Raw genomic sequence first — 19,609 nt, 5'->3', positions numbered from 1 at the left:
TTCTGAGGTATGCAGGCCTGAAGGCCATAAGGGCTTTATAAATCAAAAGTCGCATACAGAATTGAGTCCTGAAATTCATGTGAAGCCGATACAGACATTGAGCCCTAACTGATGTGCTCCCAGCAATTTGCCCCAGCCAGGACTTTGCACGGAGACCTCCAGGCAGTCATCAAGGGCAGCCCCACATAGGAGGGCACTGCCGCCTTTGAATGAATGAATGAACAAACGAACAAAGGAATGAATGAGAGTTGCCAGTTCCTAGTCGAAGAAAATGAATGTTAATTTAAAACAAAAAAGTCTACCCTGCTTTTCTACTGTATGGGGAAGTTTTTAACATTCTATTATGTTTTTGTATATGCTGGAAGCCGCCCAGAGTGGCTAGGGCAACCCAGTCAGGTGGGCGGAGTACAAATAATAAAATGATTATTAAAAAATATATCATTATCAATGCACTCAAAGCGATTAATAAACACACTAAACCAGCAATAAGGAAACAGCAGACACAGAGAGAAAATCTGCAACAAATACGTGTCTGAAGAAAACTTTCCAAAACCCACCTCACAAACAGAAAGAAAGGGAGCCTTTTGGATCTCTCCAGGGAGGGAATTCCATAAATGTGAGGCAAAAACACCAAAAAGGCCCTGTCCCTAGCGCCTGCCAGCTGTATTTCTAAAAGTAGTGGACTAACAGCAGGGCCTCAGTTGCAGCCTTCAATGACGGAGCTTGCAAAACGTACATCTGGTCACCACCCACAGGGTTACCCGTAATCAACCTGTTGGCCTACAGATATTGTTTGACTACAATGCCCATCATCCCCAGCCAGCACTGGATGGGACTGATGAGAGTCGTCGTTTGACCCCAGTTTACAGCATCCTTTTGAATTCTGCTGCAAAATCTGTACAGTGGTACCTCAGGTTACAGACACTTCAGGTTACAGACTCTGCTAACCCAGAAATAGTACCTCAGGTTAAGAACTTTGCTTCAGGATGAGAACAGAAATTGTGTGGCGGTGGCACAGTGGCAGCAGGAGGCCCCATTAGCTAAAGTGGTGCTTCAGGTTAAGAACAGTTTCAGGTTAAGAACAAACCTCCAGAACGAATTAAGTTCTTAACCCGAGGTACTGCCAATACGACCCCTCTGAGCTCGCAAGCACACCCATTCCTCTTAAATCATCCTGTTCCTTCTCAGTGTGGAATAATAAAATGCCCTTCTCACCTCACTGTCATGGGGGGGAAGCTGGTGGAGCAGCTGGCGAATGCGGTACCTTTCCCCAGGGCTGTTGACGTAGGGGACTTTGTCCTCTGGGAGGCAGCTGAAGAACTGATAGACCTGGAGGTAAAGAGAGACATTAGTGGGTCAAATAGGGGAGACCAGAAGTGAGGCTCACAAGGGCTAGAGTCCTGCTGCCCAGCAGCCCAAGCAGAGGCCTTCTGCTCCGTCTCCAAGTTTTCCAGGAGTCCAAGGAAGGCAAGTTCTTTACAGGAATGTTCAAAATGTGGAAGCGAATTTGGATTGACGCGGTGATCTCCTTCAGGCTACATCAGGCATGGCGAAACGTGGCCCTCCAGCTGTTTTGGAACTACAACTTCCATCATCCCTAGCTAATAGGACCAGTAGTCAGGGATGATGGGAACTGTAGTCCCAAAACAGCTGGAGGGCCAAGTTTGGCCATGCCTGGGCTACATTCATACCACATGTTTAAAGCAAAATGATGCCCCTTTAAACAGCCATGGCTTCCCCCCAAAGGATCCTGGGAAGTGTAGTTTGCTAAGGGTACGGAGAGTTGTTAGAAGATGCCCTATTGCCCTCACAGAGGCACAGTTCCAGGAGTGGTTTAACTATCAGTCCTTCTTCACAGGGAACTCTGAGAATTGTAGCTCTATAAGGAGAACGGGACTCCTAGCAACTCTCCAAACAGTGCACAGTGAGAGCTACTCAGGGGCACCGGATAGAGACCACTCTGAGCTCATAAGCTCAGCGCATGGCCTCAGAAAAAGCACTCTCTCTTGGTCAACATGCCCCATGGGTTCTCCTGATAATCAACAAGATAAGCAGGGTAAACACCTTATACAATGAAAGCAATGGAAAGTCTTAAAGAAATGTTTCTCAGTAATCAGCTTAAAACAAGAGCTGTGCTAATCAGATTACAGCCTGGCCTTGCTGAAGTGATCAGATTTCACAACACACCCCCTACAAAAAAGGCAGCAACTGGTTTGTAATTAAATTGACACCGCCTCTTTTTAAAAACTTCCTACCATTTTGTTCTGAACAATCCTCAACTTTATTAAGGTAAAGATCAGACCAAATGACTTCCTTTAAAATAAAAAGTGCACCGATTATCCTAGCCTGAAAATTTTAGAACATCAGTTGACCCAGTAAATTGCTTCTGAAATTTAGAATATCACTTGATCCACTGATTTCAATGGGACCTAAGTACAACTAAATGAATCTGCAATTCTGTGCTCACTCACCTGAGAGTAGATCCCATTGAATTCAATGGGGCACACTTCTGAATACACTCCTATGGGGTTGCACTGCTAGTCTGGATCCAACCCAATGTCATCTTTGCTCTGGGGATGAGTGGAGGGACTGAATTTGCATCTTACAGAAGTAGTTTTTCTCCTCACTAGAAATGTGTCCCTGAATGCATTCTATTAGTCCCCCTTCTCAATACACAAAAATCGCTGCCATTCACTATTATGGATTAGTCAGAGAAGGAAAACACTTGCGACAAAAGGAAAAAACAACCCTTCACACGTTTATTTGGAACATTTATATACTGCTTTTCAACAACGAGCTCTCAGTGAAAAATTCTTACTCTTTGCAAGATAGAGGCTTGTATCCAACGTAGCCATCCTTCCAGTGCAACAGGACTTCACTCCCACTGTGAGCCCCCTAAATCTCTTCTGGGGGTTCCCCTCCAGCCCCCCAGAGCAGATTTGAGGAGGGTCCAGGGTGTGTGTGGTGGGAGAAGAAGTGGGGAAAGTCTCGTTGCACTAGTGGGAATCCTTGCACTGACAGGTCAAGGGATTTTGATCCCACACACAGCCCATCATAGTTCGCACGTCACAGTAAGCCAGGAATAATCCACAGTTTATTGTCTACGTGAATTGCACCTGCCTTTCTCCTTACTGCTTGTGATGGAAGGAAACAAACCAAGATCCCTGGCTTAGCATTACATCTGAACTAGAAATTGTGGTTTGCTTTGTCCCAATGAACTATGATCTGTACTGAAGATCTGCTCCAGTTTATTGATTGTCGTTTGTTGATATGAAGCAGACCACAATCTTTGGTTGGGCTTAATTGTTTTCTCTGGATGCGAGCAAAGAAGAGATAAACAGTCCAGGTAGGCGCATTACAGTAAACCATTCACTGATTTACCATGACGTGTGAACATGTTCATAATGATTAGTATTTGCTAGTTATTAATGGCCCTAACTTACTAATGTCTGTTCATTTCAGTGGGTCTACGCTGAGCAGAACCTCCTCGGTTCCATTCCCCACACGGTCAAAAAAATGCACTGGTTGACTTTAAGGAGATTAGACAAGTTGGATGTTATTACAGAGTACAGTGGTACCTCGGGATGCGAATGGGATCCGTTCTGGAGCCCCGTTCACATCCTGAAGCGAACGCAACCCGCGTCTGCACATCTGTGGGTCGCGTTTCACTGCTTCCGCGCATGCACATGACGTCATTTTGATCATCTGCACATGCACGCGCGGCGAAACTCGGAAGTAGCGTGCTCCGTTACTTCCAGGTCACCGCGGAGCGCAACCCGAAAATACTTAAATTGAAGCACATTTATCCTGAGGTATGACTGTAAGAGTTTTAATAAGTTTTTTAAGCTGATAGACGGAGAATGGGAAGTCTGTTCTTTTCCTTTCTTTTAGTTTTTCTGTTAAAAAATGCTTGATTTGATGTTATTTCTGTATATTGCTTTTTCTTTGTTTTTCGAGCTTTAATAAAAAATAGCTTTTTTGGGGGGAAAGTTCTCTGGGTGACTTTGGGCCAGTCATCATCTCTCAGCCTAGCCTACCTAACAGGGTTATTGTGAGGGTGAACTTGAGGGTTATGCTGTCGTAGGTAGGCGATAAATATATAGCGAATGTCCTTCCCAAGTGCTTTCCTGACTGCACTTTCCTTTTCACCTGTTCCTAAGGGAAGGGGGTTCTCCCTCCGTTCAGTTATATGAAATGAGGGGAAAGGGGTGGGGCGATTCCCCCTCCCTCTCCAGACCAAATGACCCTGAAATGTCTTGAGTGGGTGGGCAGAGGACTGGGCTCTCCCTAGAAGATTTTCCTGGTTAACCTGGAGCCTGTGGAATTCTACCCTCCAGGGCAGCTGCCTGCACTCCCTACCAGGTCGAATTGGCTCCTGTCTGGCGGTGGATCTAATTTAACTCCTTCAGGAGAACGGGAATCCTGGATCCCAAAGGCCAGCGTTTGTGTCTCGGTGTGGTTATTTACTATAGTCACCAGCCTCTGCTTTTCCCTCCCCCTTCTAACAACCAGCCTTAATAACACAAAGAGAACAGCTTGTAGTTTAAAGGGTATTATTATAATCTTAGATTATCATGACGTGGCCAAGGGTGTAGCAAGGCTTCTGGGTCAGAAAGGCCCAGAGGGGTTCATCAGAACTGCCTCCTCTTGACTTAGCAGGGCTCCAACAGCACAGAGCATATATTTTTCTCCTTCTGAAATTTACCAATTACTTCCTCACTTATCTCCGTGACCTCCTTCAAAGAGAAAAGCTACGTGACATGAAACTGCAGCTTTGAAAGCCTCCAATTTACGCTACAGGCTTAAACTAGCTTTGGAAGTCATTCCCTCCTCTTCCTGGGAACTCTGGGAACTGTAGTTCCAAGTTGGATGGGAAGGCAAGGGCATCTGACGTTGCTCAGGACACTCACCAAACTATGGCCCCCCACCTGTGGATAGTGTGTGTGTGTTGGGGGAGCCATGACAGTCACACTGGGACAAAACTGAGACCAAAGTAGACAGTTTTGCATTTGAGGACACAAAACCCTAAGATATAAACATGAAAAAAAAATTACCATAATTTTCCATCTATAAGACGCCCCCGTGTATAACACGCCCCCTATTTTGGGGGACTCAAATTTAAGAAAATGGGGGAGATGGCACAGAGTTGTTCAGCTTTTTTTGCGGAGGATTGCCCAGGGATGTTGAGCTTTTTTCAGGGGGGATCACCCGCACGTGTTGCAAAATCCACCTTCCGTCTGTCCCATCACCGGAAGAAGCTGCCAATCGCCCGCCCACCTGCCGGAGCATCAGCCAATCAACAACACCTTTGATGCAGCAACCAATAGCACGCACAGTAGCCACTGACAGCTGCAGCAGCAACCAATCAAACGTCCACCCTATGTACTACCAATGTATAAGATGACCCCCACTTTTTAGCATGATTTTAAAAGAAAAAACCGTAGTCTTATACACAGAAAAGTACGGTGATTCAATAATAAGCCGATTATTTGTTTGCAAATAATTTTAAAGATACAGTCATACCTTGGGTTACAGATGCTTCAGGTTGCATTTTTTCAGGTTACGGACCGCCGAAACCCGGAAGTACCAGAACGGGTTACTTCTGGGTTTTGGCGGTCGCACATGCGCAGAAGCGCCGAATCGCAACCCGCTTGTGTGCAGACACGCCACTGCGAGTTGCGGACGCTGCGGGTTGTGAACGTGCATCCCGCACGGATCACGTTCGCAACCCGAGCGTCCACTGTACAGAAGTTCCAATCCTGGATCCCAAACAGACCCTGGTGCAGATGATGCTCTAGGGTTACCTGCTCAGGCTTGAGTCCTGGGGGCACCCAGGCGTACTCCTCAGAGGCGCAGCCAGAGTCGTCGTCTGAGATCGAGTGGCGCTGGAAGTCAGAGATGAGGCGGCACATCATCCTCTCCAGGTCGACAGGCACCATGCGCACCGCATGCTCCTCCCTTGGGCACTTGCAGTGTTGGCAGATCTTCCTGCAGAGGAAGGGAAACGTAATGTCTCCAGGGATACAGTCCCCGAACACCAACTAGACCCTGAGACAACCAAGCTGCCCAGCAAAGCTCTACTGCTGCCTCAAGATCCTCAACGCTTTTCCATAACTCGCCCGCCTGTTGAGCCCTAAGAGACACAACCCTGACAAATATAAAAGGTGCACCAAGTCTACACGGAGGCAGAGACCTCAAATGTCGCTGTGACCACCAGTTATAAGGGAAAAACAGGATGTTTGAGTAGCCGAATAACAAGATAGGTTCAAACTTGATGGTGTGAAGAAAGCAGGGTGGTGGTGGCGGACCACTGTGCTAATTCATCCTTAAAGGTAAAGGTAAAGGGACCCCTGACTGTTAAGTCCAGTCGTGGCCAACTCTGGGGTCGTGCATACAGCTTCTGGGTCGTGTGGCCAGCATGACTAAGCCACTTCTGGCGAACCAGAGCAGCGCACGGAAACGCCGTTTACCTTCCTGCCAGAGTGGTACCTATTTTACTTGGACGTGCTTTCGAACTGCTATGTTGGCAGGAGCTGGGACCGAGCAATGGGAGCTCACCCCGTCGCGGGGATTCGAACTGTCGACCTTCTGATCGGCAAGTCCTAGGCTCTGTGGTTTAACCTGCCCCACTCCTTCATGCAAATCCCCCAAGGGCGGCTTCCAGTGCAAGTTCCCACGTTTGTGTTTTACCACGGCCCCTGCAATGCAAATGACACAGACCACACTTACTTCCCGTGAATCGCCCACCCCTAATCGCACTCTTAAGCACAAGTTCATCATGAGAATTTCTCCAGCCCCACAAAAGGGGAACGCAGGAGTGGGGCGAAAGGGCCCCAATGGCAGGCTGTGCTATTCCTGCAAAACGGGGCCATCAGCTCATTAAAGAGAGAGGAAGGGGAGAGAGTCCTGCGTGCCGTGTCTTACAGTCTCTGCGGGCAGCAAGACCACAGCGACAAGTGCCTGGAAATGAACGAGGACAATGAAAGATGCAGGATGGGGGCTACGCCAGGGCGGGGGCAGGGGGTGGGCGGAAATGAAGTGAGTGATGGAAAGAGACAGAAAGGAAAGGCTCTTCCACTCCACTGCTTTCCTGCTGCAATTCAAATTTTTTTTGGGGGGGGGAGGCTGGATGTGAAAAAGAGAGAAAAATGAGTCTGGAGTGATGTGTCTGCAAGAGGAAGACATGAATGCGAACAGAGAGGCAAGGGACAAATTAGAGCTATGAATAAGGATGTGGAATCCATAGTGACAGGAGGAAAGGGGGGAAGGTTTTAACTTGCTTATCTAGATTTCTGTTCAGAAAGGCTTGAGGGGCAGCAGGCAGGGCGCGAAGTACAAGACGGGAGGAACGAAAGGCGTGCAAGACAGAGCAAATCAAATCAGCAAGGTAGAAAAGGAGGAAAGAGATGCACACCCTGCAGTTTCTCTTCTTGCTCAGAAATCCATCCTGCCGTGTTCAATGGGACTTGCTCCCTAGGAAGGAGATGACAGCCCGAAAGGCTGTGGATCCACAGGGGTTTGGATCCAACTGTGTTTCTCTGCCCTCTAGAATCCAGCGGAGGTTTCCATGGACAGCTGAGGGAGAGGCCATTTTTTGCTTATTCCCCCCTTTCCTTCTGCAGCCCACCTCCCCATATGTGCACCAGGGGGTTGGGGGGCCTTTGAAGCAGCATGGGAGGTGTCAAGTGATAGAAGGGACCCAGTTAGATACAACCCATGGCATAGGAGGGCAACACAGCACAAATAATCCCTAGAGGTCCAATAAACAGGGAGACAGTTGGGGAGGGGGAGATCTCACAGAGGATGGAGGGAGATTTGATGGAGGGAGGGAGGGACAGCACATTCTCCTACCTCCATCCATGCACGAGGAAGCCTGGGCACTGCTCTCCACACCTCTGACACGGTTGGCCCCGGTCAGGGTCCTCCACCTCAGGCAGCTGTTGTGGGACAGAGGGACAAGAAGTCAGCAGCAGAAACATCAGTAGCACCAACATCCACCAGTATCACCAGATAATACCCTATACAGCCCTGTATCGGGAAGTTTTTAATGCTCAATATTTGACTATGTTTTTATAGATGCTGTAAGCCGCCCAGAGTGGCTGGGGGAACCCAACCAGATAGGAGGGGCATAAATAATAAAATTGTTAGTATTATTGTGACAGTACACATTCACACCCGGAAGTCAGCATCTACCCATCTTAACAATACAAACACAAAACGTAGGCTCATAGTTAGTAGAGACTATAGAATAGAATAATGATATCATTCAAATTATAGGAATAAGCCAATCAAAGTTCATATGTGCAATATAACAGAGTGGTAACTGTGTTCAAAACAGATGTCTAAAGACAGTCTCACAATAGTCTTTCAAAAGTTTCAACAGAAGACATCTCAAAGGTTTCAAAAGGACAGTGTCTCCAGAATGATACTACTGTTTTGTAATAGTCTTCATCAGCTGGAAATAAGATACAAGGCATACAACTGATAAATGATAACAAAACTGAGCTACCTCAGTAGTATTGGCTTATTCCTATAATTTGAATGATATCATTATTCTATTATATATTCTCTACTAACTATTAGCCTACAACTCAGGCTTTCAGAGGATCTCCTGGGCGCTGTGGCTTTCCCAGTCGCCAAGACCATGTTGAAAACTAGGCTGTGGGACATAGATCGCCAGGAACTAATCTCAGCTGTGGAAAAAACATGCTCCCCTCTTTATTTTCGACTCTCTTGGGTGCAGGAATTTAATCTTAATTATTTACAATTTTTGTTTAACCCACAAGAAAGAAGGGCCTTTTCACTGGCCAGGTTCAATTCTAATCCTTCTAACCTCCTTTGGGGTAGGTTTGTGGCTTTGGCAGAAGGAGATAGGATCTGCCCATGTGATGCCCACCTGGTGGAAACTCTAGCTCACATGGCCCTTAACTGTAAAATGTATGATGATCTCTGCCAAGGATTTCTAGACCATCTATGTATTCCAACATGGAAACCAGAGACGGAGGTTATGCGCTTCTTATTACAGGGGAGAGACCAGGAGCTCACCAAGACAGTAGCTAAGTTCCTCTATTTGATTTTTTGTTGCCGAAGTAAGCTACAGGATCCTGCCCTTGCTGGAAACCCTCAGAGATGAGGTGGATTGCTCGCCTCTTCTGCCCTTTGGCGGGTGACTGCGCTGTTGGGGTGGCGACGAGATCGCACTGGCCTAGCTATTTTAAATGTATTCTGAATGTTCTTATGTGATGCCAATAAAGGTTGCTTGACTTGACTTGACTATTAGCCTACATGTTGTGTTTGTATTGTTGTGATTGGTTCTTATTGCAACACAGGGGTTTGTTTTTGGTTCAGCATCTACCCATCAGCAGGACCGCTACCCATTCACCAGGTGTGTCACCAGCTCTGCCAATCTCGCCAGAACACCCTCATCGCTATGGTTTGCACCCATTGATTGCCATCAATATGCAACCCCCCTTTCCACCAGTATTGACACCAGCCTTGTCCATCTGCTCCCATCAGTCAGGAATCCTGAATAACCAGGAATCGCCAACCACACACAGGTTCCCTTTTGACACCAGCTGTCCACGCCTTTGTGACTGTTCCCATCTTCGACTATATATTTTGGTAACTTGCTAGGCATTTGGACGGACAGTGGCTAAGAAAGCGTTAACTAAATTTTACATGATGGTTCCTGAGATCAAGAAACTCTGGTTTAAAACAGATTTCAAAACTGCACTGATTTTTTGGGGGGAGGGGGGTTTCTTAGAATTCCCAGGCAATGCCGGGTACAAGGCAGCTAGGAGAAGATATTTAGCATTTATTTGTTAATTACTGCGTTTATATCAGCATCATTTCTCCATGGAGCAAAAGTTGGTGCACGTGGCCCTGTGCCGCCTCATTTTATTCTTACAACAACCCTGTGAGGTAGGTCGGGCTAAAAGACACTGACTGGCCCAAGGTAACCCAGTGAGCTTCATGGCGGAACCGACTCTGTGGCTGCTACGCTGTCTCTTGGAACAAGGGTCTGCCGTTGCAAAGCAGGTCGCCTGAAGCCTGCTCCTCAAACCTTCAGGCAGCAACATTTTAAACTTAGAGACATTTCTACAAGGTCCCCTGACTGCGGCCCCAGTGACAGGGGCCTGTACCGACATGGGCAGGTGCTTCCAAAATCAGGATGCCCGCGCATGTTTGGTAATGGCAATATATTCCCTCACACTGGCCCTGTTCAGAAAGTGGCAGTGGAGGATGAGTTTCAGGCCCCTGGGCTCTCACTTGTGGGGTGCCTCAGGGTTCTGTCCTCTCCCCCATGCTTTTCAACATCTACATGAAGCCTCTGGGAGAGATCATCAGGGGGTTTGGCCTGGGTGTTCATCAGTATGCGGATGATACCCAGCTCTACCTCTCCTTTAAATCAGAACCAGTGAAGGCAGTGAAGGTCCTGTGTGAGTGCCTGGAGGCAGCTGGAGGATGGATGGCGGCTAACAGATTGAGGTTGAATCCTGACAAAACAGAAGTACTGTTTTTGGGGAACAGGAGGCGGGCAGGTATGGCGGATTCCCTGGTCCTGAGTGGGGTAACTGTGCCCCTGAAGGACCAGGTGCGCAGCCTGGGAGTCATGTTGGACTTGCAGCTGTCCATGGAGGCACAGGTCAATTCTGTGCCCATGGCAGGTATCTACCAGCTCCATCTGGTATGCAGGCTGAGACCCTATCTGCCTGCGGACTGTCTCGCCAGAGTGGTGCATGCTCCAGTTATCTCTCGCTTGGACTACTGCAATGCACTCTATGTGGGGCTATCTTTGAAGGTGACCCGGAAACTGCAACTAATCCAGAATGCGGCAGCTAGACTGGTGACTGGGAGCGGCCGCCTTGACCACATAACACCGGTCTTGAAAGACCTACATTGGCTCCCAGTATGTTTCCAAGCACAGTTCAAAGTGTTGGTCCTGACCTTTAAAGCCCTGAACGGCCTCGGTCCAGTATACCTGAAGGAGCGTCTCCACCCCCATCGTTCTGCCTGAGGTCCAGCGCCGAGGGCCTTCTGGCGGTTCCCTTGCTGTGAGAAGCCAAGTTACAGGGAACCAGGCAGAGGGCCTTCTCGGTAGTGGCGCCCTCCCTGTGGAACACCCTCCCACCAGATGTCAAAGAGAACAACAACTACCAGACTTTTAGAAGACATCTGAAGGCAGCCCTGTTTAGAGAAGCTTTTAATGTTTAACAGACTATTGTATTTTAACATTTTGTTGGAAGCCGCCCAGAGTGGCTGGGGAAACCCAGCCAGATGGGCGGGGTATAAATAAATAATAATAATAATAATAATCATTATCATTATCATTATCATCACTCCTGACTGTTAACCGCAGCAGCCGGAGACTCGTGGGTGAAATCCTGTCTGCACTTTGGCCTAAAGAAGGATTTGTAAGGAAGCTAATTCCCGTCTGAGAGCAGCAAGGCACTGTGGGAGAAGCGTAACTTCATTTGGGTGCCGGAAGCCACCCACAGGCCAGGACCTGCCTCAGCTCAGTTCAGCAAGACATAAACAGGCCAGATGTTGGCTTCCTGCCACCACAGGTGGCTGAGAAAGTGGGCAGCAAAGTGCCTCAAAAAATATTAATTGGGGGGCGAAACAGGGTAAAAGTGGAAAGGCCTCGATGCGGAAAAAGAACTTTCTTAACTCTCCCTTCCTGCCACTTTTCATCCGTCTTGCCTCTTTGGTGTGGGTTTCCTTGCGCCAATGAACAGCTAAGATGACACACCAGGAAAGGGGGGGGGGGGGAGAAGGTGCCAGGAGCCGCTCCCACTTCCCCCAAGGCAAGAATCGCTGAAGCAGTGCCTGGAAACTGGGCAGGAAAAAAATCCCTTTGGAAAAAAAGGGTGAACCGAGCACAACAGAATCAAGATGGAGGCAGTAGAAAAGGCTAGCTCTGGCGCCTCAGTGAAGCATTCCTGGCACCCCCCGAGTCTGAAGTTTCACTTTTAACTACCTGCTGTCAACTCTATATATTGTTCTCATTTAATATATATATATATATATGTGACCCATCTCAAGCTGTGGAAAGGCAGCATGAAACTTTTAAAAATAAGGAAAAGCAAACTAGGGAACCATGATCTCTACCTGGCCAGAATTTTTACCCATCTACCAGAATTTCAGTCTTCAACTCTGTTGCCACAGCATAAAGATATAAAGCAAATGATCGTTTGTGTGTTAAACGCATGTGTTGTTATGAACCTGTTCTCAACAGAAGCGTGTGCCCTTCAATTTTGGGAAACACTCTGCATATGCTCAAAGGCTCTGCCGTTGCAGCAACTTTAAAAATGAGCTTGCCATCGGAAAGGAACTGTCTGTTCATAGAGAAACGAATGTGACCCTTTGATTCATATATAGATATAGATATAGATGATATAGATATATCTGCTCAGGAAAAGGCCCCCTTACCCATGCCCACAGAGGTAAGGTTTTTGGAACGAAAAGATGACAGCCACCACCAGGAACAAGCAAAACTGTAACCAAAACTTATTCCGTGGTGCTGGAGAGATTGCACAGTATCCACAAGCAAGATGATTCTTTCCCCCTCACATCTGCCAACTGCTGCCGCTACCCATCCTCCTGCAGCTTAGAAGGGATTTCAAGGAAGGCGGAGATCTATTTCATCAGATGCAGCTTTGGGAAATCAAATCTGCCAGGGCTGACGTAATAAGCAATCTCCCCCCACCCCACCCCCCAAATCCCAGATTTGGGATACATCGTATACGACCCCTATGCTTTCTCCCACACAACAGTTGCTCCCTGTTCAAGAACCCCTTCACCCGCGCCACCCCCACCAGCCTTCTACCCACCCCATGGCCCAGCATGACCCCAAAATGCCTTAAATAATCCCAATGTTAACTGAAAGGGAAAGACTTCTCCTGATCCGTTACGGCAGGATTTGGGTCTCTGGCGCTCCCAGCTGCAGCATTGCACCGAATTACGAATTGTAAAGACAGAGAACCCTACTGAACTCCTGCTCCTACACAATCTCTCTATCCTTTTCTCTTGCTCAATCTCAACCCGCCCACCAGCCCCATTCGACACCTACACACACAATTTTGTGAGTCTCTGGGCCCAATTTCACCTTTGGATCTCCGCCCGCTGCCAATATCTTGCTCCAAAACCCACAACTACGTTCCAAGAAAAGCAGATGGAAAACAGAGAGGAGGAGCGGCACAGTCGGCAGGTAGCCCGTTGGGGAGGCAATCATGTGGGGTTGAGCTTTATGCACCCACAAAAGGTGTCCACTGCAGCTGCCGAACTGCACCTGTCAGCCCCAAGCCCTCAGAACCAAACAAGAGGTGTGGACCTAACCTGGATTGCTCTTGAACAAGGAAACCAGGTCAGCCAGGAGGCCAGTCAGAGAGTTAACAACCTGGTCCCCATCCACCCCAAGGCAAAGGCAAGGCAGGAAAACAACAGAAACCTCCACTCCCATGGACACCCCAACACTGGGACATGAGCACAACAAATTAAGGGCTACAGGTGAGCATTCAACTAAGTCTTAATTATTGTAGACCCACTGAAATTAAGTTAGACGCATTAATCGCAAAGGGGCTGCTCCGAGTAAAACTTAGCCCTAGCTCTCCTGCTAAAGGTCTGCAATAAGTCCACCTGAAGAAGGCCCTGAGATGACAGCATCTCCACATCTGTTGCCATGGCTACAGGGGAGCCTTCTCTTGTCCAACACAACCTTCCTATTTCTTACTGCTGGTGCATCATCTCCTTCTGGGCAGCTCCAGCGTAGGAACCTTTGCTGTATAATTGCCTCGGTTGTCTTCTCCAGGAGAAGAAGAGTTTGGATTTGATATCCCGCCTTTCACTCCCCTTAAGGAGTCTCAAAGCGGCTAACATTCTCCTTTCCCTTCCTCCCCCACAACAAACACTCTGTGAGGTGAGTGGGGCTGAGAGACTTCAAAGAAGTGTGACTAGCCCAAGGTCACCCAGCAGCTGCATGTGGAGGAGTGGAGACGCGAACCCGGTTCCCCAGATTACAAGACTACCGCTCTTAACCACTACACCACACTGGCTCTCCAGTGTGGAGCAGCACAGAGTCCCCATCACCCCAAACCCAACCTTCACAGGCTTGATTTCTCATTTCCCACCTTATTACCCTGCCTTTGCGTCCGGAGAGATCCCTGCCAGCTGTGATCTTCACTCCTTCAACTCCACGACTTTGGGGTTAGCTGCCGAAAAGTCACCTGCTCTCTTAAACACCTCCGCCCATTCTCTCTTTGCCCCTTAGGCCTTGGTTGGAGAACACCCTCCCTCTCACAACACAACTCGCCACCTTTCTACCTCTTCTGGCAAACCCCACCTCTTCCATTAAGCCTTTGGTTTAACTCCTTAGTCCTCATCTCCAGACTCCAGCTGAAGAGAAGTTAATAGCACCAGTGGGAATTTCACTCTCCCCACAAGCTTTGCAGTCATTGGGGTGGGGATAGGGAGTTTGCAGCTGGAACAGGAAGAGATTAAATTGCTTCTTCCTGTGCTCCAGACCCCAACAACAGGGCAGGGTCGGATGTCTGTAATGAATTGCACACAGAGACAATTTTAAACGTTACTTTGCCTGTTAACTCATTTAGTGTCAAGCGTGTCATGGCACTTGACTAAGGGGATACAAAATGCTATAAGAACAACACAATCCATACATTGGGAAAACTCAGTGTCAGCCATAGCGGCAAGAATTAGGGACAGACGTATATCCTCTGCAAAATAGGAATTGAAGAGACGAAATCCTATAATTTTTGTAGAAGCTCCAGTAGCTCAGAGACCCTCAGAATCCCTCGTGAGCCCTGGAACAGACCCCAAAGCATTTTGGATCTCTTGGCAATGTGATGCTCCACAGCTACCAGCACATACACACAATTAAATTTTTCTGTTCAGGCCTTGGAGAGCCGCCGTCAATCAGTGCAGACAATACGGGCCTAGATGGGCTAATGGCCTGATCCAGTAGAAGGAAAGTTCCTATGTACCTTGCCTATAACGTCTCAGATTTCAGAGCACTGATATATCAAGACTATGGTTATATGCTAGATAAACAACTAAAGGCAGTATTTCATAGGAATGTGCAGCATATTTAAATGTATTAAAATAAACACTTTCATATTCCCAGCCACCAACTGCTTCCCCACCTGCCCACAAAAACAAAGGTTAGCATTGTCTCTGGTGAGGTCTTCAAGAAGGAAGTGGCCCCATGCAATAATCTATCCACATGCCATTGCTGCTCAAATTTAGGACAGGGGTGGTATGTGCAAGCGGACGCTCTTGGTTATTGGCCATGATGGAACATAGGTGTGGAGGTTGTGCTTTAGAGGTATACAGGGACCAAACCATTTACACTTAAGTAAATTTGCTGCAGTCCTCAAGTAAGCTGACTTTACTCTTGCATGGCCCACTCCAGAAATTTCTTTTAAAGCCATAAAAATGCACACCCAGGACCTCTTAACAGTAAAGGCAGCGGTAGGCAACATGGTACCCTACAGAAGTTGTTGAACTACAACCATGATGGCCAGGGCTGATGTGCACTGTAGTCCAGCAACATCTGGAGGGTTACTCCGGAGATCAGGAATAGCTAGTCTGGTCCTTAAAATATGCTTTTGTTTAGGAACAGTCTTCCTTGATGAAACCAAAGCCTCTCTATAACATTCTTTGCAAGAATCCCAGTATCTCAGTATCTAGCAAGCACTGTCAAAGTACCTCATGAACACTTTTTGAGGACTCTGCAACACAGTACCCCATAGCACCTCATTAGGGCCTTAGAAGGCCCTGGCACCCCAGAGTAAGCCATTATAATCACCTTGGGTAACAGCTACAACAATTCTGATCAGAATTCCCTCAAGTCATCAACCACAGCTTAGTTTCTATAGGATGTGCAAGCTCACACACACCACCAAACCAAGGAACACAGGAACCGACAGCGTTTTCTGCGGCAGCAGTCCTTCCATGAGCTGGGCAACACATTATCCCACAAGGCTCCATACTGCTCTAGAGAACATCTTACAATGTTTCTAGGCCTCAACCTTTCTCAGCATCTTCTCTGGTCCTTAGAACGGAGAGGGGAAGCGATCCTGGTGCCATATAACTCCTCTGAAATGCCTTGGGATGCCAGTGCAATGGCACAACACAGCGGCCCACTGAACCCTATAATGCCCAGAGTCCCGACATCTGTAGCAACCGTTTAATAACTCTTACAACATATACTCTCCATACCTCGGTGTCCCACTAAACCCTTAGACCTTAACATCTACGCCAGGGGTCAGCAAACTTTTTCAGCAGGGGGCCAGCCCACTGACCCTCAGACCTTGTGGGGGGCCAGATTATATTTTTTGGGGGAGGGATGAACGAATTCCTATGCCCCCACAAATAACCCAAAGATGCATTTTAAATAAAAACACACATTCTAATCATGTAAAAACATGCCGATTCCTGGACCATCTGTGGGCTGGATTTAGAAAGCAACTGGGCCCCCAGGTGTTAGTTTGTCTACCCATGATCTAACCTATATTGCTTTCACAGCCATCTCCTGCAACTCAGTACCCCATAGCATCTTCTGAGCACAGGAAAGGGAGGCCCTTGCGCCACATAGGCAAAGGTAAAGGGACCCCTGACCATTAGGTCCAGTCGTGGCCGACTCTGGGGTTGTGGCGCTCATCTCGCTTTATTGGCTGAGGGACATACAGCTTCCGGGTCATGTGGCCAGCATGACTAAGCCGCTTATGGCGAACCAGAGCAGCACACGGAAAAGCCGTTTACCTTCCCGCTGGAGCGGTACCTATTTCTCTACTTGCACTTTGACGTGCTTTCGAACTGCTAGGTTGGCAGGAGCAGGGACAGAGCGACAGGAGCTCACCCCATTGCAGGGATTCGAACTGCCGACCTTCCGATCGGCAAGCCCTAGGCTCAGTGTTTTACACCACAGCACCACCTGTGTCCCCAAGTAGCTCCATAGAAAGCCTTATTTATGGTACAACAGTCCTTTTAAAACTCTCACAATATGTCAGTGCAAAATATGCCTATGCCTGAAGTGGCTTTTTTAGCAAGGCTGTGGTGACAGAGGTGAACTTTATTAACAAATTAAAAATTAGCACAATGCTGAGCCCAGGTGGCATCCACCTAAAAGTTCTTGAAGAACTCAAATATGAAATTGCTGGTCTTTAACAAAAATATGCAACTTCTCCCTAGAATTGACCTCTGTACCTGAGGACTGGAAGGTGGCAAATATAAAACTATTTAAATAATAATAATTGGGGGAATCTAGGAAATTACAAGCAGATTAGCCTAACATCTGTTCTGGGTAAATTTGCGGAAATTATTAAAGATAAGATTATCAAGCATATAGAAGAACAAGCCTTTCTGAAGAATCAGCATGGCTTCTGCAAAGGCAAATCCTGTCTTATTATCCTCCTAGAGTTCTTCAAAGGTGCCAACAAATCTTTGTAGAAGCTGTGTACTTGGGTTTTTAATACGGTTTTCACAAAGTTTCTCACAAAATCCTAATTGCACTTAAACCTTATCGGGATCTGAACTAGTGATGCCAGACCACAAAAGAGGCTGTAAGGTTGTGAAGGACAGGTCAGTGAAAATGCTGTCTTGACATGTGGCAGCTGTGAAAAGGATGAATTCCACCTTAGGGAATCGCAAGGAAAGAAATTGAAAATAAAACTGTCAATACTGAAATGCCCTTATACAAGCCTATGGTAAAACTACACTGGGAATATGGTGTATAATTCAGGTTGCAAAAACTCAAAAGGATATTGTGGGGCTAGAAAGGATGCAGAAAAGTGCAATCCAAATGATCAGAGGACTGGAGCGCAGTGTTTGGGGGTTGGAAAAAAGGTGAGTAAGGGGTGGGGATATAACACAGGTATATAAAATTACACCTAGCATCGAGTCAGTGTATGGAAACAAGCTTTTCTCCCTCTGTTATAAAATGAAGGGAGAGAGATTCGCGACAGACGAGAGGAAATTCTGCTTCCCACCCTGGAATGCACTACCACAACACGTGGTAGTGACCACCTAGGTGGCTTTTTAAAAAGGATCAGACAAATGCATGGAGAATAAATCGACCCACGGCCCCTGGCCACGACGGAGATCAGAAGCAGCCCGCCGGGGAACAGCAGGCGCTGGAGAGGCCGGCTGCGCTCCCGTCCGGCTCGGGGGTCGCCTTCTGTAAGGAACAGGGTGCCGGGCGAGACAGGCCTCGGGTCCGATCCGGCACAGAGGTCCCGATTCCCTCGGAGACAATTAGCCCTTGGGGAGAGGAAATGGGGGGAGCAACGCCCCTTAGGGACCCCCCCTCTCCGCCCTCCGAAAACCCCTTCCCCCGATCCCGGGGTGCCTTTGGCCCGCCCGCCCCTTCCTGGCCAGTGAGCGCAGCACCGGCGCGGGCCTCGTCGGCGTCCCGGCAGGCTGGCTCCCCGCCTCGCCTTCCCCGCCGCCTCCGCAGGGAGAAAGACTCACGGCTCGGGTGGATCGGCGCCGCCGCGACCCGCGCTGAAACATGGCCCCGATCCCGCCGTCTCCAGCGCCCGGGCGACGCGCCCACCTCCAGGCTCCCGCTTTGCGCCCGGGCGCTGCGGCGGCGGCGGCGGCGGCGGCGGCGTTGCTCTTCCCTCCCCAGGGGAGGAGGTGCTGCGTGCCGATCCCTCCCCGCCGCCCGACACCCGGGCCCGCCCCTTCGCCTGCCCTGCGACGCGCAAGGCTCCCGTCCCTCCTCCCCGCAGGATCGCCTTCTCCGCGCGCCGCTCTCCTCCTACCGGCTTCTCCAGTTTGCTGCTGGAGTCGCGCATTGGCGAGGCTCTGCAGCCGGACAAGAGCGCAAAAGGATCCGGCGAGCGATCCTCTGCGCGCGCGGTGGGGCGGCCTCCCGGGAAGAGGTCAGGGACCACCCGCCAGGCAGGATTGAACCCCTGAATAGCAGGTGGCTTTGCATTGCGCCTCCAAGCTGGCCGGGGCTCCTCCAGCCCCGTCCTCGCCGGTCCTTTCCCGCTGTCACCTCCCATCCATCACCCTCTTTAAACCCCTTCCCCGCACCCTTTCTGTGCCCGCTGCTGTCACTTCCTATCAGCGCGATCCGTTTTCCCTTCCTCTGGCCTCGCTGCCACATTCTTCCCATCCAGACCCCCAGCCACTCCTTCACCCACCACCTAAGAACAAGCCACCTGCCCTCTTCCATCCATGCGTTTTTACGGGCCTCCTCGGCTCTTACCTACAGAATATTAAGATGTTTCGTTCAGTTTGATTGCTTTAGCCACTAGTCCCTAACAACATGCCATGCGGCACAAACCAATCGCTTATTTAAAACGCTGCTTTTCTCCTGCTTAATTTGCAACATGATGGTAAACAAATTCAGAGTCAAATTTTGCTATAAAACACACACACACACAAAAACAGATAAAGGCACTTTAGAAGATATCCTAGCAAATTTCAATATATAGACCAGTAATTGATTTTTAGTGTACCTGGGAGAGAACTTCTTCTCCAGCTCTGTGACTGTGGACTCTAATAAACAAAGAGCGAGGAAGATCTAAGACAATTACTATCACAGTAGCACAAGTGAGACTTTTATGGAATCCTACCAAGT

General features: G+C 48.5%; 1 protein-coding gene across 3 annotated transcripts in view; it reads right to left on the bottom strand.

Annotated features, from left to right (window-relative positions):
* PRICKLE3 (prickle planar cell polarity protein 3) overlaps positions 1 to 18,632 on the bottom strand; it is a 34,395-nt gene extending 15,763 nt beyond the window's left edge. The window contains exons 1-4 of one of the 3 annotated variants that reach the window (XM_080988134.1): positions 18,487 to 18,632; positions 7,852 to 7,937; positions 5,805 to 5,988; positions 1,216 to 1,329 (exon numbers count right to left, since the gene is read on the bottom strand). In XM_080988134.1, coding sequence (XP_080844260.1) covers positions 1,216 to 1,329; positions 5,805 to 5,988; positions 7,852 to 7,937; positions 18,487 to 18,528 — 426 coding nt within the window. In that variant the 5' untranslated portion in view covers positions 18,529 to 18,632. Of the gene's footprint in view, positions 1 to 1,215; positions 1,330 to 5,804; positions 5,989 to 6,558; positions 6,670 to 7,851; positions 7,938 to 14,129; positions 16,238 to 18,486 lie in introns of those variants that run through there. The other 2 variants (XM_080988135.1, XM_080988136.1) reach the window with 2 other exon arrangements.
* Between the last annotated feature and the right edge of the window lie 977 nt (positions 18,633 to 19,609).

Source organism: Podarcis pityusensis, assembly GCF_964106645.2.
Source record: "Podarcis pityusensis genome assembly, chromosome: 17".
Lineage (NCBI taxonomy): Eukaryota > Metazoa > Chordata > Lepidosauria > Squamata > Lacertidae > Podarcis > Podarcis pityusensis.
The sequence above is the reverse complement of the archived record's forward strand: the minus strand, read 5'-3'. Positions and strand labels throughout refer to the sequence as shown.